The following is a 26,444-nucleotide window of genomic DNA, read 5'->3' as shown; positions in this document are numbered from 1 at the left end:
CAAGTAATTATGGCTACGTTATTTTGTTATGTTAACGTTCACTGTCAATAATTTAGTGTATACATATTTTCGGACACCTCTGTATTTGCAAATAAATTATTCACAAACACCAAGAACAAAGAGCAAACGAATTTTGACTATGAAGATAGTTGTTTGGAGAGACTGGAATGAGAAACAACAGAGAAAAACACGTAAAATAGATATTGGAAAAAATAACGCTAGAATAGAAGACAGACACCGAATGCCCTTCCCTTCTGGATTACTTTCCTCCCTACACTTTCCCTTACTCTACACGAAAGGGAACAAGACAGTGGAAATTTCTCAATTCCTACCCAACCCTCTCTCAACATTTTCCCTGCACTGGAAAGTAACCAATATAGAAATATACAACTCTCTCCACAAATATCATGCCTTAAAAAGACCACAGTTCCATTTTCGTATTGTGGATTCTTTCTATTTTCTTTGCCCTTGCAGCACTCTTCGAATTAATTTGAAATCGCATGACCCTCTGTCAATGGCCGGCTTGACGTAGTTGAGTTTTAATTGGAAGCCACGTCAGTGCATAAGCATGCTGCATAAATATTCACCGCGCCACTCACGGAAACGAGACTTTTCCGTTCAGTGAGGTCCCTTGAAAGAGTTACTCTTGGAGTTGGTGCTTAGAGATACAAAGCTGATGTTCTGTCCCCTGACAGACCGTGTCTGAAATTGATATGCTTGTCGAAGGGTTGACAGTATCATGTTATTTAGGTAATAGGATCATCATTGCAACTTATTAAACACCTCTTCACATGAGCATACAATACAGGGAAACTTATCAAATTTTTCTTTCATCTCTTTAGTAAACTAAATTATTTTCCAACCATATTTTTGCTGGTGCCTCTTACAAAAATCAACAGAATATCTGAAAGTACAAGTTCTCTGATAGATAGGAAGCAGACGTCAACAACCAGAACACTCATTTGACAAACAATCGAATTATTATCGCAAGCCTGTGATTGATTACAATGTAACCAAAGCTATCAATGATAGAATGAATTGTTGTGTAACTCAATATTTGTTGCATCAAACAATAAAAACTGGCGAATTTCATGCATGATTTGGGAACAATGAAAACAACTGAAACGGAATCACAGAGGATTTTATTTCCCTGATCAGGTGAGAACAATATTATTGGCAAAAAATGCCCGCAATTAGTCAAGGTCATGCTTCAATTTAAATATCGGCGTGTTAAAGTTACGGTCTGAAACATTAGAGAGGCCAAATGGAACTGTTTAATCGGAATTAAAATGTGAATTCAAATTATAAATTATTCATGGAAAGCTGCTACGTATTTCCGGAAACCGGACAAGATTCCACTTTGATAAATGAGCAGATTTCGTTAATCTTGATGACTTTATTGTAATTATTCACATAAAATCAGGCGCTGTTTCATTATCAAGTGATTAAAAAATGTTGAAACAGAAGAATTTTGATACGTTAGGAATTGGGAGAATAACAGAGAAAAGATAACAGGATGGAGGTTAAACAATTGAAAACTCATTTCACACACTTAAAAAATGATTCAATCAATATAACTAACACTTTTGAAGTAAGTATTTGACAGGTTTGAAGTCATTTAATAAACCTACACGAACAATAAAAACGAAACTTGACAAACAAGTAGAGATGGGAAACCTAAATAATAAATAATGGGTATTCTATCAGCCATTAATGGAAACGTGATTTACAATTTCTTAATTCATGACATAGCCTGACTAATAAGAAAAACAACAGTAATTGAAGACACGCTTAGGTGCAGAACATTCATTAGACAACGTGAAAAAAAACATTTGCATAATTTATGGTATGAATGATTAGTTCCATAAGGAAAATTTCTGGTACAAATAGGTAACATGGCAAAGGTCAATCCATTAAACACTACATTATTTCTTAGCCGGAAAACCCAGCTCATATTTTCTCTCATAATAATAATTGATAACACGTTGCACGGGGAACAGCAATCAAGTAAAAAGGAATACAATTGGACAAAATGAGAGTGTAAGAATAGTTTGAAAGTCGGGTCAATAACCCAAGAATAACATTTGGTTAATGACACACAAAGCAGTTCTCATTGGATCGAATTAACTGTGTGTTTATAGTTGACTTTTGGAATTGACTGTTTTGGCACTACAGCATACAGCTAGGAGAGACTAGTCAATTGAAAGTTTATTATGATTGTCATACTTATTAGCCAATAAGGAATCAATAACTAAATCATCATCATCATCACTTGAAGGCACAAAAGTGTCTTCTATCTTCAAGTGTTCGTGCATGGATTCACGTTCGCCTTAGTTGCTAAGAGCTATTTGTGAAATGTAATGAAATAGGACATAATTTGGTTTAAATTTAGAGAAGGCTTTCAGATTAGTGCGTAATTTCAACAAGAAACATTTGATACTGTGTACGCACTCTTTCTCAAATGTCGTTGAGTATGTTGTTATCATAATCATTTGAAGTCACCCCTCTGCTAATAAAAGCTACAAGCATAAATAAATAAATAATTTGAAGACGCCGAAATTGAAGTCATGATATATATTTTGAGCAGATAAACTATTAAAGAAAGCACAGTTTGATGAGACCCTCAACAACAACAAATAACAAGAACCGCGAGAGAACACAGGATCAAGGAAGAGAAGGGATTTCCGGGTATGGTGAAGAGAGAAGGCCGAAAATGTTTTGAAAATTGAATTATCGTGAAATAATAAGAAGACAAAGACAAGAGAGGAAGATAGAACAGGAAAAAGGTGAAAGAGTGAAGCAATAAGATAAAATAAGATGATGCAAAGGTACATTGACATGATACATGATAAATTGATATCAGAAAAACTGGTAAAATATACATTAAGAAATTATATTTTTTCATTCATACTATCACAAAAAAATGATACATTGACAGAAGACGAACGTAAGAGCGATATCTGGTATCTTCTGAGAAATAATGGTAAAATTAAGAGTGAGAAAAATATCTAGTGTTTTCGTGGTCTTGAACTGAAAAAGACTATTTTGAGAGCATTTTGACCAATGAAGGTCTTTAATGAACATTTAGTCTGTAAAAAAACTTCTAATGAATTAAAATACTACTCCAGCAGAAATGAATGAATTCATTGAGCAAATTTATGAAGGGTAATCAATGTCAAAAGTTGATAACTTTGTTTGCAGCTGAGTGGAGTTGAATGAATCGATCGCTGAGCGGAAAAGTGTTGAGATGAGATGAGCTCGAATGTTGGGATGGTGCCAATCACTTTACATGCTAGACTAGTTGCGAATAGTTTAGGGCTGAACTGCAGTAGTTTAGGGATACAATAATGAGTTTGCAACACAGTATTCCGAAGGTAGTCAACCTTCAGTCAAGATTAGCTTCTACTGCAGTGTGCAGTATATTTAGTAGTAGGCTACCATTATGTGCTATCTGTGTACACTAGTGTAGTGTCACAAAATAACTTAACAGGTTTTCGTAATCCACTATAGAATTAATTTGTAGAATTGGAGACGATAGTTGAACTAATTAATAGTTGTTTAATCAAGTAATCAATAGTTGAGCATGTAAAACTAATCCAGTATCCAGATAAAAGCTGAAGTAGTGAACATGTATTAATCAGATTCTTCGACATAAAACATCTGGTATGATGGAGGTTACTGATATTAAAATAATTATTTCCTCTATTTCAACTGTTTGATGTAACTTCCGAATTAGTATAACTCGTACAAGATAGGAAATACAATGCATATAAATTCGGAAATTAGATCACAGTGTAAACTCTATAGACTATACAACAAGAAACATTTGATACTGTGTACGCACTCTTTTCAAATGTCGTTGAGTATGTTGTTATCATAATCATTTGAAGTCACCCCTCTGCTAATAAAAGCTACAAGCATAACTAAATAAATAATTTGAAGACGCCGAAATTGAAGTCATGATATATATTTTGAGCAAATAAACTATTAAAGAAAGCACAGTTTGATGAGACCCTCAACAACAACAAATAACAAGAACCGCGAGAGAACACAGGATCAAGGAAGAGAAGGGATTTCCGGGTATGGTGAAGAGAGAAGGCCGAAAATGTTTTGAAAATTGAATTATCGTGAAATAAGAAAAAGACATAGACAATGAGAGGAAGATAGATTCGGAAAAAGGTGAAAGAGTGAAGCAATAAGATAAAATGAGATGATGCAAAAGAACATTGACATGATACATGATAAATTGATATCAGAAAAACTGGTAAAATATACGAGATACATTAAGAATTTATATTTTTTCATTCATACTATCACAAAAAAATGATACATTGACAGAAGACGAACGTAAGAGCGATATCTGGTATCTTCTGAGAAATAATGGTAAAATTAAGAGTGAGAAAAATATCTAGTGTTTTCGTGGTCTTGAACTGAAAAAGACTATTTTGAGAGCATTTTGACCAATGAAGGTCTTTAATGAACATTCAGTCTGTAAAAAAACTTCTAATGAATTAAAATACTACTCCAGCAGAAATGAATGAATTCATTGAGCAAATTTATGAAGGGTAATCAATGTCAAAAGTTGATAACTTTGTTTGCAGCTGAGTGGAGTTGAATGAATCGATCGCTGAGCAGAAAAGTGTTGAGATGAGAGAGCTCGAATGTTGGGATGGTGCCAATCACTTTACATGCTAGACTAGTAGCGAATAATAGTTTAGGGCTGAACTGCAGTAGTTTAGGGATACAATAATGAGTTTGCAACACAGTATTCCGAAGGTAGTCAACGAGAAGATTAGCTTCTACTGCAGTGTGCAGTATATTTAGTAGTAGGCTACCATTATGTGCTATCAGTGTACACTAGTGTAGTGACACAAAATAACTTAACAGGTTTTCGTAGTCCACTACAGAATTAATTTGTAGAATTGGAGACGATAGTTGAACTAATTAATAGTTGTTTAATCAAGTAATCAATAGTTGAGCATGTAAAACTAATCCAGTATCCAGATAAAAGCTGAAGTAGTGAACATGTTATCAAACATGTACTAATCAGATTCTTGGACATAAAACATCTGGTATGGCTAGACTAGTTGCGAATAGTTTAGGGCTGAACTGCAGTAGTTTAGGGATACAATAATGAGTTTGCAACACAGTATTCCGAAGGTAGTCAACGAGAAGATTAGCTTCTACTGCAGTGTGCAGTATATTTAGTAGTAGGCTACCATTATGTGCTATCTGTGTACACTAGTGTAGTGTCACAAAATAACTTAACAGGTTTTCGTAATCCACTACAGAATTAATTTGTAGAATTGGAGACGATAGTTGAACTAATTAATAGTTGTTTAATCAAGTAATCAATAGTTGAGCATGTAAAACTAATCCAGTATCCAGATAAAAGCTGAAGTAGTGAACATGTATTAATCAGATTCTTCGACATAAAACATCTGGTATGATGGAGGTTACTGATATTAAAATAATTATTTCCTCTATTTCAACTGTTTGATGTAACTTCCGAATTAGTATAACTCGTACAAGATAGGAAATACAATGCATATAAATTCGGAAATTAGATCACAGTATAAACTCTATAGACTATACAAAAATAAAAAATATTGGAATTTGGTGTGACAAATAATAGTGAATTTCGTTGTCCGTTAATTTGATCTAGTAAACTTATTGTAAAGAGAAACATCAAATAGAAACATTGTACAACATCTTAGTTAATAGATGAAGAGTAAAATGAAATCAATTTCATTCAATTTTTTTTTAATGAGAAATAAGTTGAACTTAGTTTTTAAATCACAGATTTGAAGTAAGAGAAAAATCAAAAAAATGACACATATTCAACACTTGAGGATAGAGGAAACGCCAGAAAATATAAAAATGGAGTGAAAATGAGACTGGACCACTGGAAGGATGATAAATTCATTATAATACATGGAAACTATACCCTTTTATAAGCAAAACAAGAATGATAACCTAAACACATCATCAAACAATAAGCTACCAGATAATAGTGGAAAATACCATAATTAATTACAATAGATAAAATTGTGAAAGTCTACCTGTCTCATGCGTGAAAACTAAGGTAACAATATAAATATAACAATAATGTTCCTACTGTATCATTAAAACGGTAGATTAAGAACAAATGAATCAATGGATAGAACAAAAAATAATTTGCAATATTTTTAATTATTGCTTGCAACACTCAACTTCACATATAGATAACAATTTTATTACCCACTCAACTTGTGAAAATCGCACAAAAACATGTCATACTAGATCAGCAGATTCCAATGAAAAGTAGACCAAACAAAACTTGAAGTTGGAAACATAAATTTTACTATCAATGTTGCGCCCTTAGAAAATGTTCATCTCCTTTGCGCCCTTCAAAAGACGGCCCTAAATTACAGTTGAAATAATAGTTATGAGTAATTTATTATTCAAAAGAGACGCTTCGAAGCACGAGCCTCGCTCGTGTATCACGAGCATCTTTAGGACCTGGCATACCATCAAAAAGCATATTAAGACAGTACTGAACAGCTTACCTCTACGATATTTCTCTTGAGTAATGAGGAATGAGGACTTTCTGAAGAAAGATATCGAAAAGAACGAAATGGCAGCAGAACTTAATAGGAAATAGATATAGATCCTGAGAAAATAGAACAAATGATAGAGGAAAATGATTGATGGATGAAAAAGAAAGAATTCCATTCCAGATTTCCGCTCTTCGCTGTCTATTGTCCACCTCCAACTCAACTAATTACAGCAAGCTATAACCACTTTCAAACTGATAGCAAACAACTACACGTAGTTTTCTCATCAAGTAAAGGACTGGTAGAGTTTAATTTTACTAACTAGGTTTAGAAAATCATTCACAAGAATATTACAGATAAAATAGACATACATTATTCTAATATAATCTATTGGATATTAAACTATATAATTCATTAACTGAAAGGGTGAGAGTGGATACTGTAGTCAGTTTATCTTTCAGTTGTAGTGAGTTGTCACTTGATCTATTGTTGCAAAAATGGAGATTTCTCACTTAACACTAAAGCTGCTGCAAATGGTTTAGGGAAATTCGTAAAAGTGTAAAATTATACATCAAATTGAAGAGAATTCAATGTTCTATAAGATCATAATCAGCATGGATTTTTCCCATCGATATTTTAAAAGTTAAAAGAGCAAAAATATAAAAAAAAATTGGTGGAAAACTTGTTTTTTCAAAAATGGCATTTCTTGAAGGGCGGATATCTCGAAAACTAGAGGATATATAAACAAGTTGTAGAATGAATATCGTTGGAAATTATGTAAGCTTTAATTTGTTATATGACAGTCCATCAAAGAAAACTAACAAGTCTTGAGTTGCTATATTCTATTTCAGTTCTCCATCATGGCTGACACACGACAAAAAACTACCCTTTTTCATGCAGACAAAGCTCCATCTAGTTCATAGAGCTTGTCTTCAGTTCCAGTTGATGAAAATTCAGTGTAAATATAATACCATCCAAGCCACAGTCAACTAAGTTAATGTGGATTAGGGAATAACTTAGAAAACTTGATGCATTGCAAAACAATCTGTGATCATTTAAAAAATGTGAACATGTTCGAGTATAATTCCAAGTTTAATATTCTGAAAGCTGTAGCCTAGCCAGTATGGGCTGAAATATTATATCAGGAACAGACCTAACACAAGAACTAACTGTATTTAATGAGTCAAATAAGAAGTTTTTCAAATAAAAATACCATCCAAATCACCACACTGTAAGGAAAATAAAAGTGGATGCGAGTAAATGTGATTTACTGGGAACTAATCGATGCGAGTAAATGAGTATTTTATATTGGAGGCTGAAGTATGTTTATCTTTTCATTTTTTATTTCAAATGAGAAATTTACACGATGCACAGATAATGAAAAAATAAATTTAGTTTTGTAAACATGTAAATCGCGTGAATAAATCCATCATTGATCATGCAATCACGGATGAAATTCAAAGTTGAGGCCAAAAAACTTTCAGACATGAAGGACAGTACCGATCGAAAGCTAAGTAGGTTCTACTTAAATTTCAGCCGGCATCAGCGCCAACTTTCAATGCAACAATGTTTGAATATTTAAGATCATCTACTACGACAGTCTGTTCGCGGCGAACAATCAACTTTCTAATCAAATTTAGATTATTTATGACAACCATCAATATGTCAACAAGCATAAGGCAAGTATGTCTTGAATAGAGTATGCTTGTTGATATGTTACCTGTTATTTAAGTAATGTATTTTAAATAATATTTTTTTGTGAAATGTGTAATTAATTCATAACACAAAATTCGATACAGTTATTTTTATACTAGATTTGAGTTATTATTGATCTCTATTGATAAATAATAATATTATCGAGTGACCTGGCTGGTTCAGGTCTGGTGTCACGTGTCACAGTTTTCAAGTCGCAACTGATCAATTTCAGTACCACTGCATTGACCTAACGACTGCTTTTTAGACAGCCGGGATCGACGGTTTAAAGTGTAAACAGTCTAACTTATAAAGATGAAAGTATTACCCAGTTTGAAGCAACATACATTTTTCACATTTGCAAGTTTTCTTCTTTTCTGATAAATATTAAATGAAAAAGACTAAGGGCCGTTTGCACAGTATAGATTGCTAAACTCGATTAAGTTAATCGAGTTTAAGTTAATCTGAAAGTTTAAACTTGAATCGGTTTTCTCAGTGCATTTACTAATCCAGATTAAGTTAAACTAGTTTAGCGTTAAGTTGGTAATAGAATGTCATTGTTTATAATATCAGGAAGGCTGATTTTTACAGGAAATTTGTTATTTGTTTACAAACAATTAGTAAATTGAGGTTATGTAGTAATTGTATTATGTATTTTAGTATTTTCTTGTATTTTTACAAAATCCACAGAGCTGTTATTAAGCTGTACGGTTAAAAAAGTTTGAAAAGCGATCAAGAAATTCTTTAAAAACTTATGTTTAGTTGGCACCAGAAAATATATTTTAGAATGTAAGATAAAAAAGTTATTTTGTTACGCTTGAATCTACTACGGTCTTTCTCGATTATTAGGAATCTCTCGAATGCAATATATCTCAGTTATGTGTTATTAAAAACATGTTTTCTAATCGAAGACCACTGTTAAAAATTGTCTCAATTTCTATCAAGTGGTTTATTCAATGAAAATACTAAATTGGCAGTTGCTTTACTCAAGCAAAACTGTTAAAAAATTCTCTATCCCAAAAAATTTAAATTATTTGTTTTTTGCCCAATTTTTCTCAGTTTCAAAATTTCTTCGCAGTCATCTTTATCAATCGCATTGAAAACTTCTATCAATTCCTCCATTACAATTATTTTTACGTTCAAATAATGATTTACTATAACCTAAATAAATAATAATTATCGTCTACAGAAGCATTAAAAACAACTGTCGAAAAATAATTTACTATCAGCTGTTTCCCCATCAAATCTTTACATATTTCAAGTTAATCCAAATCATTTGGTTTAAACCTCCTGCTTTGGAGGTTTAAACTTTCCCAGAGTTTAAACTCAATACAGAGTTTAAACTGATACTGTGCAAACGGAATTTTAGTTTAAACCAGAAAAAATCCAGATTTGGTTTAAGCTTTAGCTTAAGCTGCGTACACATAAACGCACTTCCAACCCGCACCGAGCACGCTCCGCCTTCGTACCGCCCTCGTTCCTCCATCGTACCACAGTCGCTCCGCCCGCGCACCCATCATGAACGTTACGGAAGATGTTAGATCTTCTCGCGTTCCCCGGTCGAACCACTGTTGCTCCCCGGTCGATCATCAATCGCTCTGCTGGAGTGACGTTCGGTTGCGGAGCAGAGCGAAAGTCTGTACGCACCTTAAAACTTACACTGTGCAAACGGCTCTAAGAAGACAATTTCTTAGTCTTTTTCATTTAATATGAATAATTACCACAATATCAACTTCTCAACTACACAAAAAGTTTTGTGATAAAGATTCTTTTTGATATCTTAAATCATTATTTCAAGTAAACAAGTTGAAAACTTTTTTAATTTTGATTTACTGATATGTTACTGAATTACTGATATATAACTGAATTACTGATATTAAAAACTTGTTCAACGAATTACTGTAATTTTTATTGTGATAGTAACTTTTCGTAACAGTAATTTAAGATAACAAAAATCATACCGGTATAAAATATAAGTTTGAATTTCATCATCGAGACTTCTAAATCCAGGCACTGTTTTCAAAACGTGAAAGAAATTCAAGAGATGACCTCATAGATGAAGTAGTGATGATTTCACATGCAATGCAGAGCATGTAGTTCAATATTGATGAATTCTCCACAGACCGGTCGTTCTGTTGGCAGTGGCTCAATACTTGATACTGTACAATGTGTACATGTTTGGTATTCACGTTACATGATTCAACAGACAAAGCCCATCACACTCTGATGCTCTTCAAACAACGTTCAAAAAGTTCTGATGAACTTCGACATTCGAGATGAATGAATAAAACGCCGTTATTCCTTCTTCATGAACGACTAGATCGTTTTTGAAGGATAGGGTTTCATTTACTGAAATATCAAAGATGTGATAGTAATAAGATAAAATGACAGTGGAGATTCACTCTTAATAATGGTGAAGTTTATTGTGGCGAAAATATTAGAAATTGTGAGTATTAACTCTAGATAAAGAATTATAAATAAATTGTACACTGCCATACACATTTTCCAATTTAGTTTGAAAATTACTATCGAGTTCGGTATCTCAATTCATTTTAGATTTCAATATAATGGAGCAAAATATTTGCATCAACTTTTTCCCCTGTACAGTATTTTAGATCATAGAGATTAAAATATTATAAGATATTGAACTTTATTTGTTTATGTGAATTCAGATTATTGAAAAAATAATTTATTCTGAGATTTTGTTCTGTAAACCGTAAACAAGTAATCCAAACTTTCATGACCTTTCTTCCTTTATGTTGCAAATTCAGTTAGTGGGTAGAAAATTTTATTGCTGTGCTATTTTGTATACAGTGAAAACAAGCCCTTCCAAAGAGTCATTATGATCAATGATTAAACATCTACTACAGTAATTTAAATGTGACCTTTGTAAGATTAGTTTCAATATATGTATTTGAAATCAGTTGGAGATTGACAAATCAATCAAATATTTTGAGATGTGATCACGTCACATCTCACAAAAACGTTCTAAAATCGTAAAAGAATCAAACGTAGAATAATATCTAAATTACAAGGGTATTTTTATCTACACATAATAAATAAAGATAAGTAGATGTTTACATGAGTATATTGTTTACTTGTAAGCATTATCTTTTAGAGCAGGAAAACCTAAAAAGAAAGGTGATTATACAGATTAATCCACCTTGTAAACAACACATGTGGAAATTGTAGTTCGGAGAAAATGTATTCAACGTCTTTGATACATCGTAAACTCATGAAAAACAACTCAATTATTGTGAACAATCAAGTCATTCCATATTTTCTCAAATCATATCTTCACCAATTGAGAAGTTGTTTTCAAATCCTCTCGTACAATTGCTCGGGTGGTACCAGGACCTCCAATATACTACCAGACCTGAGCCTAGAAAAAAAGAGACCGCCGTATGTGGTGGTCTTACAGAAATTCTTACTAAGAAAAAATCACTAATCAGCTGTTAGAGAGCGTCTCAGTTTGTCGAGAACTCAGTTCGTCTAGTTCCAGTTTCAAATATCAATGCCGGCCACCATGTACGGCGGCCATTTTTTTGTAGGCGCAGGTCCGTTATATAGGAAGTCACGGTGGTACCCTCAAAGTATTGGACCCTCTAACAAAAAATAAAGAAAATAATTCTCTTCTTCTTGTCAGATGTTATTATAATTTGAATCGAATTGAAATAATATTAACGAGGTTGAGTGGTAGAGAGGACTTAAAAGTCCCAAGTCCGCTCGATAAAGAATTTTTTCATTCTAGTCAATGAAATGCTAGTAATATGAAAAGAGCCGAACTTGGGTAAATGAGCTTAACAATAGAATTCTAGCTATTCATATAGGTTTTGGTTCAATTTGCCTTCGGATTCACTACATCACTAATCGTAGGACTATATAGAAAATTAGTTTTAGGGAGGTGAAGGTTCAAGTCATTCAGTATTTGTGTTCTTAATCCATCCATTTTCTTACATAATTGAGACAAGGTTTAGGTCATTCAGAATTTGTGTTCTCAATCCATCTATCTTCTAATACAATACAATTCTTTGTCATTTTGGCGATAGAAAGGAATAGGAAAACTAGTTCACCTCCAAATCAGTCAACAATAAACAAAAATAGATCAACCAACGAAGCATGCAGCCGCACGCATCGCTTTGTTCATAACCACTAGCATATTGTCTAATTACAACTGGCTACCTTTGCTATTCACGATCAAGGCCAAATCGAGTCCATAAGCCAACTCAGACATACCAAAAATAACCTTTACGCGAAATTGCATAACGAAAAACCAGTAAATTGCAGTAAAAACCTGCAGGAACATTATGCAACTCCAAAAATTAAACAGAAACCGCAATAAACAAATAAACTACTCAAGAAAAACAGATCAACACTACGCAACAAAAGAGAATTATTGAATTCGCAAGATAAGTTATCTGAATAACCTTCTCCTAGAACACAACTCCCCAGCAATCATGTTTCATTTTTACTGCTATTGAAACGTATTGTTATTACTACTTTATGCTAATTTTTTACAATCCTCTATGACTGTACACACTCTGTTACTTCTTATTTCGTCATATTTGTGACGACAGTATCACCGTAAAATTCGATTGTACCATTTAAATGACTATATACACGACTTTTGGTAATATGTTTCTCAAATTTCTTTTTTCCCAACATCAGTGCCAAAAGCACTATTAACAAAAAAGTTTTCAAGTTTATTCTTTGACCTTGCGGGATTCACTCACGTAAAAAGAACATAATAAATTATTGTTATTATATAAAAAATGAGATTTCTCTACATGAACAGGTTGAAAAATGACAGGTTTAGATTTAAATTCATATCGATTCGTAGTTCATAAAAGATTCAATTTTTTGAAGGATAATTTTTGTTCTTAACAGATTGATTTTTTCAAAATAACAAATTGAATACAGCTCCATGAAAAAGTTCCCATAAAAATCCTGTTTTTACAAATAAAATTATTTTGAAGATTTTTTACAAGACAAGGCCTAACACAAGATATTTATTTATTAGGTTAGCACAAACAATACAATGATCGGAATAGAAAAAACAGGCTATCGCCCAAAACTTCTTCAATTTCCTAATTTAGTTTCAAATTGTCCAAATATTATACAACATAGGTTATGTCCATTTCAATTGAAAGTTATTATTCGGTACGCCAAACTACAGGAAAAAATACAACCTGAAAGTGAAGATTCAAAGACATTTGAATATACTTGAACTAAGATTGTTGAACTAGTTTAATTGTATCTTCATTCGATAGCAAGTAGAAAAGTCAGATTTTAGAGTTACAATATTATAGTCTTGTCAGTTCCTACAATAATATAGCCATAGTTATTGTAGCAATTATAATTAGTTTATTATAGCAAAAATAATTAAAGATGTATCAACATTTTACTACAACTATAGTGATTCTACATAAACTGTCATGCTTCATCCTATAGGCTACGACTCCATTCTATTGTTCGAATTAAAATAAACATTTAAAAAGTATTATCATTTTGACCTGAATCGGTTGCACCGAGCAAACGCGAACCCAATGTAGGTCAAGATTGTCATTTGAAGGTTTTATCATAAGATAGGAAAATTATTCGTTGTCGTTGAAAATATATCATCTTCCTACTCACAAAAATAATGATATTATTAATGACTATATTTGATTTACGGATTGGAACATGACGATCTTCTAAAAACCAATGATAAAAGAATGGAGTTGGTAACAAATACAAATGGTAATAATATTGGTAGTAAATAAAGTGATTGATAGATAGTGAATATTTCAAGTTGAAGAAAGTGATTTTCTCAGCATTAATAGCTCATATTAGATAAACAAAGTGCTATCAGTAATCCCGTTGTTGACTAATTTTGATACCAGTTCAACTGACTCATATGAAAAAAAAATCACTACTCAGTGGTTCGGAGATCACATGAAACGGTAGGATCGTTGGTCGTTTTCTCATATATCGGCCGATATTTATCGTCACGACACCCAGAATGTCTTCTGATTGGCTGAGAATCTGCTATAGATCAATCGGAGGACATTCTGAGTGTCGTGACGATAAATGATGGCCGACAATCGGTAAGTGTGAAAACAGTCATTGTCCTCTCATTGACTAATTCTTACCAACAGCTGGTTCTCAGCCTATCAGAGGACGATTCTCAGTGTCAGCCGATAATCGGTAAGAGTGAAACGGCCATTCATCTATCATCATATTCCCTCCTTTCAGAGCTCATGTGAGAACCAATCCGAGAAAAAATGTTGTTCTGTTGTCTCGGATCCGAAATGTAGGCTTATTGCGAGAATAAGAATTTTTCGGTGAATGAGTAAGTGACCAGTAGAAATTTGTTTCTGACAAATACGCATTCTTCAAGTACCTTATTAGTGTTTTCAAAAGGAATCAATTAGATTAAATCCAAAGATATGAATAGGTTTCATATAGAAATATGCCAACCAATCGAGAAATATCCCTGACCTACTAGCTTATTTATGAGCTTGATTATATTCAATGCAAGAATAGTTATGAATAATGATCATCACAGTAATACCAGAGCATTGGTTCAAAATGACAATATTATCTTTTTTCAAGACTACATCTGCAAAACTATCACACAAATATAATGAATAATTTCTATTTAAATTCACCCATTTTTGAAGAGACTAAATTAACTATTCCAATTTAACAAAAAATAATAATAATAAACTGTATTGCCAAAACATAATGCATACAAAATAATACTCTAAGTACATCACAAGTACAGAGCTATTCTTGCTCACTATATAGTTTCAACTAACAAATAACTTTTTAAATTATTGATAATTTTAAATTTGAAAAGCATTAAATTATATGTTCATGTCTATTCAAAATCTATTGAATAATTTTGTGCAGTCTAAGCAGAAAATTTAGCAGAATAAACTACTTCCAGGCATTATATCTACCCATGAACCTCCAGCCTAAATTAATGACCTTAAAAGTGAATTGGCCCTCCGAAACCCACCCAACTCAGCAACTTTCAAGTCAACTACTTCCAGTGACTGCCTACAAATGACAGCGGATTCTATTTATTATTCCAGAGCGCTGCAGTCCGCTACATGTATATTTTACAAGTTGCGATGCCCAGATAATGCTCATAATAATAATTCGAGTCTATGGCGGTGTGGCACGCGAGCTTAGCCGAATTTGGCCCACTGAGACAGCAGACAAGGACAGAACACTATCAGAGCTGAGTGTTGGAAAGAGATAAAAGTATACCAACAGACAGAGATAGATATCAGACAAGGATAGAAAAATCTTGGGCCACTAGTTGGAGGAAGACAGTAACATACAAACAATAGTGTAGATAGTAATATACAATGGATAGTAATACTGAAGTAGAAAATGTTGGAACGATCTTAAAGCCTCTAGTTGGATAAAGATAGTGAGTGGCACACAAACAAAATCCGATAAGGACAGGAAAATCCTGGAGCTACTACTTGAACAGAGAGAGAAGAGTACAAACAACCCAGAGATAGATGCTAGACAAGGACAGTAGATGTTAGGAGTCACGAGTCAGACAAAGACAGTGGATCACGTTTTGCGCCACGAGATCTCTCGAGAGTTCATGCGATCAAAGTCAGATTTCCGGCGTTTGACGATACGATTCGGTCAGATGGTTCGGCTTTCAAAATCGATTCTTGAATAACTTTGAATAACTTCTCCCTGGACACACCATGTCCCGCCCGACATCAAACGAAAACGAAACCGCTCCACTGACGAAACGGCAGCTCAAAGTAAACGATAGCTCTGCTCAAAGGAAGCATTGCAACAATTTGTTGAAACTGTGAATCCATATACTGCACGCTTATACAAACACCTACCTTCAAATTCCAAAATACTGTTTCACAAACGGATTGGATTTGGATTCTCATTACAAATACCATGTCATTACTCAATTTTGTTTTTAATAAAAATCTTGAAATTTTGACAACCAAGCATTTATTCATACAATGAAAATTTCATCAGGTTGGCTTCACCATTACCTATTACAGATTTCTAAACTTCACAATCTACTGATATTTAATACTCTACAAAGTAGGCTACAACACGGAGTAGAGAACACTGGTTTCCTTATTCCGTGGCTACAGACAGTTATTGAAGGTATGCAACCTTCAGTATATTACTATTTCATCTGCATAAATTTGAGGGAGAAGGGTTCCATCAGCAAAGGTTTTCTTCAGAGGTAGGAAAATGTCATTTTGTAGGAGGCAATGTGAGTTTTTGAATTGAACTTTACTGAATCACAGTGATAAAAGTAGAATAGGAAAGATTGAAACCAAGATGAAATAAGTAATATTCATCAAAATGAAGCATCTAACTTAATTGAATTTGAGCTGTCATCCTGTTTTCTTAAATCGACTTATAATTTGTTCACAGTACTTGAAACACTCATACATTATGTATAGAAAGAACAACTCAAGATATCAGGATTAGAATGATGTGGATCTTTGGCTTTTTCATAGAAATTAAGCATTTAATTATTAAATTTAAACTGTTATCCTCTTCTGTAGAATCTACTCATAATTTGTACAAACAATCAATATGATTATAATACAACAACGTTTAGATGGAGCAATAGCACTACAACCAAACAACGACATTTTACAGGGGTTGAATTAAATTTCATAGAAATTTGGACGTAAGTAAAACTACGTCATAGTAAAATACCTTGTAAAATACCTTAGGTAGCCTATTCATAATCTAGGGTAAATAACATTTTTATAAATTCCCTACTAAGTGGCTATTTAAGCAGCCCATATAACTATTAATAAATAATTATATTTTTGCAGATGATTCCATTGTAACCTTATGATAATATTGAAGTTGAGTAGCGTTCAACAAGTGACCTGCACACTGCACTCAAGGAGCTGAACTTACCCAATAATGTCAGCGAATTTGAATCCGGATATTATTTCCACAACGGCCATCAGTCTCACCTGAAAAGCAAATAAAACATATGAATAAGTAAAACAAATGAATAGCCATATTGATCTCTATTTTCAATTATAGTAATTGGCATTGAATTATGACACTTCAAAAATTAACAAAATGAAAATCAAACAATTATTATCGGTATTTGATCATAGGTGAAATCAGAAACTATATAAAAATAACATTTGAACGTTCTGCAACATCCTGAAACGCAGTAATTAAGCAGTACAGTCGAAGCAAGAAGAGAATTCTGATGTGCAATTGCCCATTTGTGATCAATACTCAATTTTTGTTTTTAAGAAAGTAAGTGCCGTTTGTGCATTGCCAGTTTAAACAGAATCTCTGTTAAGGTATGCGCACTCCAATTGAAAACAGTGCATTGAATCTAATAATCCGATGCGTGCCGTCCGTCCGATGACGATCTGTGTGCCTCTACCTTTAATATGAATAAAATCCTTATTATAGTATAGTTTGTTAATATGTGGTTCATTTCGAGTTGAAGCCACCAGCTGATTCAATTTATTGGTTTAGGCTTTCACTGTGCAAACGGTTTCATGTCAGACACTCTTATGAGCATTATAAATACAGATAACAATAAAATAGCAGGCGACTGTATTTTAAACTTCTACCAACACCCTCCATTAGATTTCTATTTGAAATACAGTCTAAACCCCATAGATTAGACAGAAAAGCTTTCAGCCAAAACAAGAAGCTATTCATGAATTGAACACTATTCAGAGAATAAATGTTCTTATGTTGTCTCTTCTACTGGAAATGTTTTACTTTTACAAGACGATATTCTGCTGAGATTTAATTTTACTTCATTATTTTTCAATGTCATTTTATAAGAGCTAGTTTTATTATAAAAAAGATTGTGCAAAATAATCGACATTGTTATATTGTGAAAGCCATATAGTCTCACTAGTGATAAGAGTAATCACTTGGAAGCAATGCATGCAGTGGGAGTATTACAGAAGGAGTGGAGGGGAGGAGAGAGATAGGCTCGATTGCAGTTTGCACTTCTTCAATAATTTAAAAGCGTTTTAATGGATGTCTCATGCTTTCAGGCCTCTGTTTCTTTCATTCGTTCTATTGAGCAGCCAAGACTTGGCAGGTTGGCACACTTTGAGTGCATTACAAAAGATCACCTGCTGTTCAAGTTAACGAAGCACAAACGAAATAAAAAATATCCAACGCAACATGTTCAATATTCTTATCAATCTTCATTATTCACAAGAACCCATTTTTCACCTTCAGTTGTTCACATCATTTCAATAGTCCTAATATTTCTGTCAGACAAATAATTTACAATTCGTATTATGGACTATATATTTTTGTCAGACAAATAAATTACAATTCATATTGTAGACTATATATATTACCGTATAGGTCATATCACATTAAAATCCATCCTCAATTCAATTTTCATGCATTTCAAGCATTTATGTTATAACTGGTATTTAATTATGCTGAAAATAGTTATATAAAATATGAAAGAATAACATTCAAATCAAATTGTTAATTTCGCGCAATAAAACAGCACGAAATAAATATTGCTCATTATTGTAAAGCTGCGTACAGACTTGTGCGCCACGTACACAGGCATTTCACTTTTCATCAGCTGATGCTATGCTTATTATATCTGTACTTTACTGTTTCTGTACAAATACAGATATGATCGCGTGTTCAAGGCGCTCAAGTCTGTACGCAGCTTTAAATATTTTGGCTTTCTATATCTAGGATAAAACAGTTCAAGAACATGCAGTTCTCTTCTATAGATCTAGAATAAAGTATTCTATGAAAATTTGAGAAAATGATTATTTTTCTATGTAATAGGTAATGGGTTAGTTAAATCTACAATATCAAAGAATTAGAGGAGAAAAGTCTACTAAGTTTTTCTCAGAGAAGATAGAGATCATAATATAATAATGAATGAGCATTGTGTGTATGAAATTTTGATCCTTGAGGTGTTCTTATGCGCGTCTCTCCTCTAGGAAATACTGAAATTAAGTGCATCTAACGTGTGATTCTCATAGAACATAATCTCATGAACTTATATCATTGTGCGAAATATCAATTTAGTTGGTGATGATGGTTGAAGCTAAACATTAGGGGCCGGTTTCCGAGCTCGGGATTTAGCCAAGTCCTAGACTTTAAACAGCTGGAGTCAGAAAATTGGCTTTCCAAAACGGGGCGTAGTCGCAGCTTTTATAACATTAGTCGTAGTTTTTATTTTCTCATTTCTATAATTGGAAACGTTTTTCCTTGACAAAATTAGACATTCCTAAATAATTCAAAATAGCTGAAACTTTACACTATTTTCTCTTTATTTTATGTTGTGTTCAATTTTCTAGTTTTTCGAAATTTAATTCAAACGTCACTATGACAATGACTGCGACTACGCCCCGTTTTGGAAAGCAAATTTTCTGACTCCAGCTGTCTAAGACTAGGACTTAGCTAAATCCCGAGCTCGGAAACCGGCCCTAGGTGTTTTTCATAATACAAGGAGCATTGTTGTCAGGTGTACCTGGAAATCTATATGAGATAGAACGCTCTACCTGATGTCAGATTGTAGAGCACAAAAATACAGCCAGAGTAATATCAACAGTGTTGACTCCTGGCATGCTCCAGTAAATATTTCACATTTTTTACAATAATTCCAGTATGCAAGTCGTCTTTTCAGAGTTAGAGCTTAATGAAACAAATATAAGGTTGTACAATAAATTATAATTCAATAATTATTATAAGCTAATTAAGTTAGTTGAATCCGAATTCATAGGCTAAGGACAAATTTGTAAATAGAATAAATTAGGTATATTTGATTGAAACAGGTTGACAATGAGTATAAGAAACCTGCTTAATTAATTAAGTAGTAATTAATTGGTATCTCATTAATTTGATTTATTCAACTCAATTGTAATGATGTACTGTATGACATTGTATTTTGTTCATTTCATGTATTTATTATTGAAGTATTCACCATATTAGATTTATAAGATTGATTACTGTATTAATCAAATCAATGCATTCAATTGTCAGTATCCAAACTTCAGAGTTTAAATATTGATAAAATATATGATATCATTTGTTTTAATAATGAAGGGGAGCCATAGTTTAAAATGATTTAACATAATAAACATTATAGTGAATTCAAATTGATATTTGAATCCATTTGTAAGCAGAATATTAGCTGATGAGTTTGAGTGTAGGCGGAGCTAGAGGGCGAAGGGTGATGAGGGGTGGAAAATCGTGGTTCTATATAAGCAGGCAGACCATGCCTTGCAAGTTAGTGGCATTTGAGTTGCAGTTAGTTGCAGTTAGTTGCTGGGAGTTGCTTGAGTTTTGCGTTAGTTGTAGGAGTGAGTTTTTGGTCTCAGACTTCAATTATCCTATAGGGATTGACTGAGCCAGGTAAAGATTGTATTTAGAATTTTCAATTTTTCTCATTTAAAATCCACACCACCCCACCCTAAAAAGCCCAAATAAGTATATCAAATTTCATAGCATTATAGTAAAGAGCAAACTTAATTATTACTTCTCTTTAAATTCATATCTAAAGACACAATCTTAATTAATTCTTGAAGCTTACAGTTGAAATTTTCTTCTAAGCACAAATAATAGTTTTTTAAAGCAAGGCTCCCCTAATCATATTCATTCATTAAAATTTATCAATTCTCTTATTTTTGACTATAATCATATTTTTAACTAGAGTTGTTCAATACTTTGATTTTATATCTTATTTTCAAGTAACCTGTTAAAATAGGAACTGTTTGTTAAATTTTGTTGTTTAAAATTAAACTTGAACTGTTGTACTTTCAAAAACTTAATCATCTTGTATTTATATCTAATCATTACTATATTTTGATCAATTTTTATAAATTCATATAAATTTAAAGTTCAATAATAAATGCATAATTAACCTTTGTTTTGCCTTTCACTTCGTACATTCCCTTAAACACGACCCTGATCTATCTATCTTTATCTTTTCTTCAATACTATTATTAGTTCAGTGAGTGAAATATAAGTATCCACACAGTGAGTGAAGTTACAGTAAAGTAATTAATTTCATCAATTCATGGTAATTGATTGGCGCCGGGCAAAATACCGTATAGAGTGAGGGAGTTCGAAACCCACTCTAAACAAAGACCGAAGTGGGAAAGAGTTCAAAATGTCGCCGCAACTAGGGGCCAGATTCTAAGTTAATCTGCTGAAGTGTATCAAGTGAAAGTGCATAATAGTGAATTGGTATATATAATCACCTCCATTTGTGTGAAATTCTTATTGAGTGTGCTACAGAAGTGTGATAATTATTATTATTAGTATTGCCAGGTAGGAAAGTTATCCATTTAAATTCTTCAAATTCTGTGTTTAACCTATTCACTTGATTATTTTGTATATCAATTTTTGAATTTGTATTTGGTGCGCTCAACTATATGTAGATTTTTATATTGGTTATAGGAAAGTTGATATCATTTATTCTCATTCAATATTACTTTGGGGGTAGCTTTATTTCAAAAGAGTGTTATTTGGGTTTAATCAACCATTGTTCAATGTTATTTTGGTGAATATAGTTTTGGGTTATATTAGTAGAATTGGGTATAAAAATAGAGAATAGGAAGTCCTGAGTATAGTGTCATTTATATCTTTTGTATATTATTTTATCCAGTCAAGCATCATAGAAATCTAATTTTGAATTATTTATTTGTGAGTGTAGTTTATTAAACAGTATTTTAATTTTCTGTATAAACATTATTTGGGTCATGTATGCGCTTTGTGATAGGTAAGATCAGTAATAGGATCGAAGTATAGGTTACCTATGTCAGGATATTTTCTTAGAAATAGGGTTGTGAATACACTTCAATCAGACACAATGGCAACAAATGAGAGCATCACAACAAATTTCGAAAGCAGTGAGGGCAGCACAGACAACACCATCGAGACCAGTGAGAGCAATATTCAGGAGAGCAGTCAGGAGCAATATTCACCGGAGATGTTACCGGATTCTGACATGGTAAATCAACCTGGTGACTCTCACGACGACCAAGAACAAATTCCGAGTGGAAAAAGGAGTAAAGTAGGACTATCAGGGAACGAAATGGACAAGATCTTCAACTTATTAGCAAGTATGAGGGAAGATATGGGTGCCAGTTTCGAAGAAAGCCGGACAGGGATAAGTAAGCAATTCGAAGAAAACAGGACAGAATTAGTAAGAAATTGGAAGAAAACAGTAAGAAATTGGAAGAGAATAAGAAGAAATGAACGAAAAGTTAGAAAAGTTAGTAGCAATGTTGAACAGCTGGAGAGAAGATTTGAGAAGAAAATGGAGGAAAAAACTAAGGAGATTTGTGGTGAGATAGCAATGCAAATAACAGCAGTTGAGAAAAACGTCGAAAGAATAGATAAGAGACTTTCAACAGAGATCGCATCGGTGAGAAAGGAGCTATCAGAGAAATCAGGTGGAATGGATAATGCAGCCTTTAAAGATTTGAGGAGCAGCTCGCGGAATTTCACAGAGAGAAGAGAGGATGAAAACGGAATTCGAGAAGGCCAGGACACAACCGATTATCGTCAACACCAGCTGTAGGGGATTGGATGAAGTGCCAAAATTTGAGAAATATCTGGAGAATCCTATGCAATTTTTGATTAAGTTGAAAGAGTATTTGCGGCGTAGTGGGAAAATTAACTGGAGTGAGCAATCAAGCATCATTGAAAAGTCATTTGATAGTCAACACTCAGCATGGTGGATGATTATTCAGGCTAGCATTGACTCTCTAGAACAATTTGAGGAGCGTTTCACTAATAAATTCTGGAGCCAACACATTCAAGATTCAGTGCGAGAGAGATTGAAAACCGGAAAATTTATTAGAGGGAGGAAGTTAAACGCAAGTGAGTACTTCATAAAGCAGATGCTCATAGCAAGGAATTTGACACCGGCACTCTCGGATGAAGAAATCATAATAAAACTAGTAAAACATTATGGAACTGGACTGGAAACAGCTAGATTCAATAGGAATGTTAAGACAGTGCCCGAGATGGAAAAACTATTGGAAGAATGGAGCTTGCAGAATATCGATGTTGAGAAAAATGAATTAAGGGAGAAGCAAGAACAAAAAGAGAAGAATGTATGGGTACTACGAGAAGAGAGAAAAAGTCCGCAAATGAAAAGAAGAGAGCAGGAGATTGGTAACGGACAGCAGCGTCGGGACACAATCTGACTTTCAACGGCGATAAGGAAGAGGAGGTTTCATTCAGATGGAAAATGGAATAGCGACCAGAATGCTAATTGGCAGAACACCAATTCGTCACCAATGTGAATTGGAGGAGGAAGACGTGAATCAGCCACAGCCACGCAGTCAGCCGAGTCCAGCAGGTGAGAAAGCAGAAAACGTATCATAATCACGAAAATGCTATAGAGGAGCTTCATGAAGAAAACCAGAGTCAACAGTTTGAAGAAAGGAATACACAATTCAAGAGGAGAGGATATGGAACGATAATTTCGGATCAAGGGGAGCATCAATCATGAGAACTACTCGCAGAGAAGTAAGCTGATGACAATGAAAACACCTGTCAACAGAGAACTAACTGGAAAAAAGGAGGACAGAATGACTACCGAGAAAGAGGGTCGTTTCCAGATGATACTGGAGAGAGGTGAGAAAATGTGGAAGATAATTATCACTCATTAACTAATTACTACCTGGAATGATTTTGGACTGTGGAACTGTAATAGACTGAATAATGTAAATAAATAGCATTAGAGGTATCATAGATAGTATTAAAGAAATCATAATAATGAGGAAATGGACAGTAGCCTGTGAACAATTAATAAACAATGAAGGGAGGACAACAAATGACTCACAAGAAGGACAGAATGAAAGTGTAAGGGCTAGCGTAGAAAGAGAAAGTGGTAACACCTGCGTGATGAGCGAGAGACATGAGAAGGAGTGAGATGGAGAATGTATTGTTCACGGAGTAAACAAGCCAGTAAGCATGGTGCGGAATTCACACAAGGGGTGGATTGAGTAGCCTTATTGTATGAAGGATGCACCACGCTGAAAAACTCAATTGTAAATATTTATAGCCTATAGTATTAATTGTACAGTACAAGATGATAAGGAAAGATAGAAACAAAGGAGACGGAAGATGAATGGAGCAGCTGACTAAGTTGACATCATCAGCTTACGAGAGTCACTAGGGTAACGGCCAGTCAGAATTCCACGTAACATGCAGCATCCAATGATCCGGTTGTACAGCGATTGAGAACTACAGTGATCTTCAAACTTCTAGACCGTCCATATGAACTCATGTTGTGGTGTCTGAAGTGTGAGAACATTAATTTCATCACATAGTTTACTCTTAATAACCATCCTTTTAGTGTTAATATCGCAAAGACTAAACTCATGTTTCATTTAGTATTTGCTCTTGAGAGGGGGGTTTTGAGCCACAAATGGCAACCACGTGCTCTCCTAAAATTTAAAAATTGTAGATATATGTTATTTGTTGCAACACGTGCTCTGAACATATTGTATTTAAGATATGAATGCTCGAAGAGCTAGAATAATAAAAAGAACCGTTTCTCGAAACTATTGAGAATGCATTTGAATAGCTTACCTAGACAGACGCTGGGGCATTATTCTTTTGAAAATAGTTTGAGACAAATTATTCTTTCCTAGAAATTGCTAACAGCATTCCTACGTCAGTCACAGACACGTTTACAATAGAAACCACATGGCCCTGTGCTTTGTGTCAACCCTTGTATATCTATAGCATAAGTTGATGGCAGGTGAATGAAATTGTGAATAGCATATAGATATATAGTTAGGAGAGAAGTAAATATAGATATGTGAGTTAGTTCACAATGTAACCACGTGGTTAGCATATGCTACAATTTACCACGTGGTTAGCATATGAATATTATTGAAGCAATTATTTGATGATCAATTATTTGAATGGTGATCACATAAAACGATAAACATGATATATGAGTAAATGTATTTATAAATTAGGTCATGAAGTAGATTAGGCTATATGTATAAAGTATTCAACAAATATAAGGTTGTACAATAAATTATAATTCAATAATTATTATAAGCTAATTAAGTTAGTTGAATCCGAATTCATAGGCTAAGGACAAATTTGTAAATAGAATTAATTAGGTATATTTGATTGAAACAGGTTGACAATGAGTATAAGAAACCTGCTTAATTAATTAAGTAGTAATTAATTGGTATCTCATTAATTTGATTTATTCAACTCAATTGTAATGATGTACTGTATGACATTGTATTTTGTTCATTTCATGTATTTATTATTGAAGTATTCACCATATTAGATTTATAAGATTGATTACTGTATTACTCAAATCAATGCATTCAATTGTCAGTATCCAAACTTCAGAGTTTAAATCTTGGTAAAATGTATAATTATCATTTGTTTTAATAATGAAGGGGAGCCATAGTTTAAAATGATTTAACATAATAAACATTATAGTGAATTCAAATTGATATTTGAATCCAGTTTGTTAGCAGAATATTAGCTGATGAGTTTGAGTGTAGGCGGAGCTAGAGGGCGAAGGGTGATGAGGGGTGGAAAATCGTGGTTCTATATAAGCAGGCAGACCATGCCTTGCAAGTTAGTGGCATTTGAGTTGCAGTTAGTTGCAGTTAGTTGCTGGGAGTTGCTGTGAGTTGCTGTTAGTTGTAGGAGTGAGTTTTTGGTCTCAGACTTCAATTATCCTATAGGGAATTGACTGAGCCAGGTAAGGATTTTATTTAGAATTTTCAATTTTTCTCATTTAAAATCCACACCACCCCACCCTAAAAAGCCCAAATAAGTATATCAAATTTCATAGCATTATAGTAAAGAGCAAACTTAATTATTACTTCTCTTTAAATTCATATCTAAAGACACAATCTTAATTAATTTCTTGAAGCTTACAGTTGAAATTTTCTTCTAAGCACAAATAATAGTTTTTTAAAGCAAGGCTCCCCTAATCATATTCATTCATTAAAATTTATCAATTCTCTTATTTTTGACTATAATCATATTTCTAACTAGAGTTGTTCAATACTTTGATTTTATATCTTATTTTTCAAGTAACCTGTTAAAATAGGAACTGTTTGTTGAATTTTGTTGTTTAAAATTAAACTTGAACTGTTGAACTTTCAAAAACTGAATCATCTTGTATTTATATCTAATCATTACTATATTTTGATCAATTTTTTATAAATTCATATAAATTTAAAG

At 33.2% G+C, this 26,444-nt stretch overlaps 1 protein-coding gene across 3 annotated transcripts in view; it reads right to left on the bottom strand.

Moving 5' to 3' along the window:
- The window catches only part of LOC111059359, a 100,581-nt gene that overhangs the window by 44,778 nt on the left and 29,359 nt on the right, over positions 1-26,444 (bottom strand). For all 3 annotated transcript variants that reach the window (XM_039428489.1, XM_039428491.1, XM_039428490.1), the window contains exon 3: positions 17,148-17,206. In XM_039428489.1, coding sequence (XP_039284423.1) covers positions 17,148-17,197 — 50 coding nt within the window. In that variant the 5' untranslated portion in view covers positions 17,198-17,206. The remainder of the gene's footprint in view (positions 1-17,147; positions 17,207-26,444) is intronic.

This window comes from Nilaparvata lugens, chromosome 5 (genome assembly GCF_014356525.2).
Source record: "Nilaparvata lugens isolate BPH chromosome 5, ASM1435652v1, whole genome shotgun sequence".
NCBI classification, from domain to species: domain Eukaryota; kingdom Metazoa; phylum Arthropoda; class Insecta; order Hemiptera; family Delphacidae; genus Nilaparvata; species Nilaparvata lugens.
The sequence above is the reverse complement of the archived record's forward strand: the minus strand, read 5'-3'. Positions and strand labels throughout refer to the sequence as shown.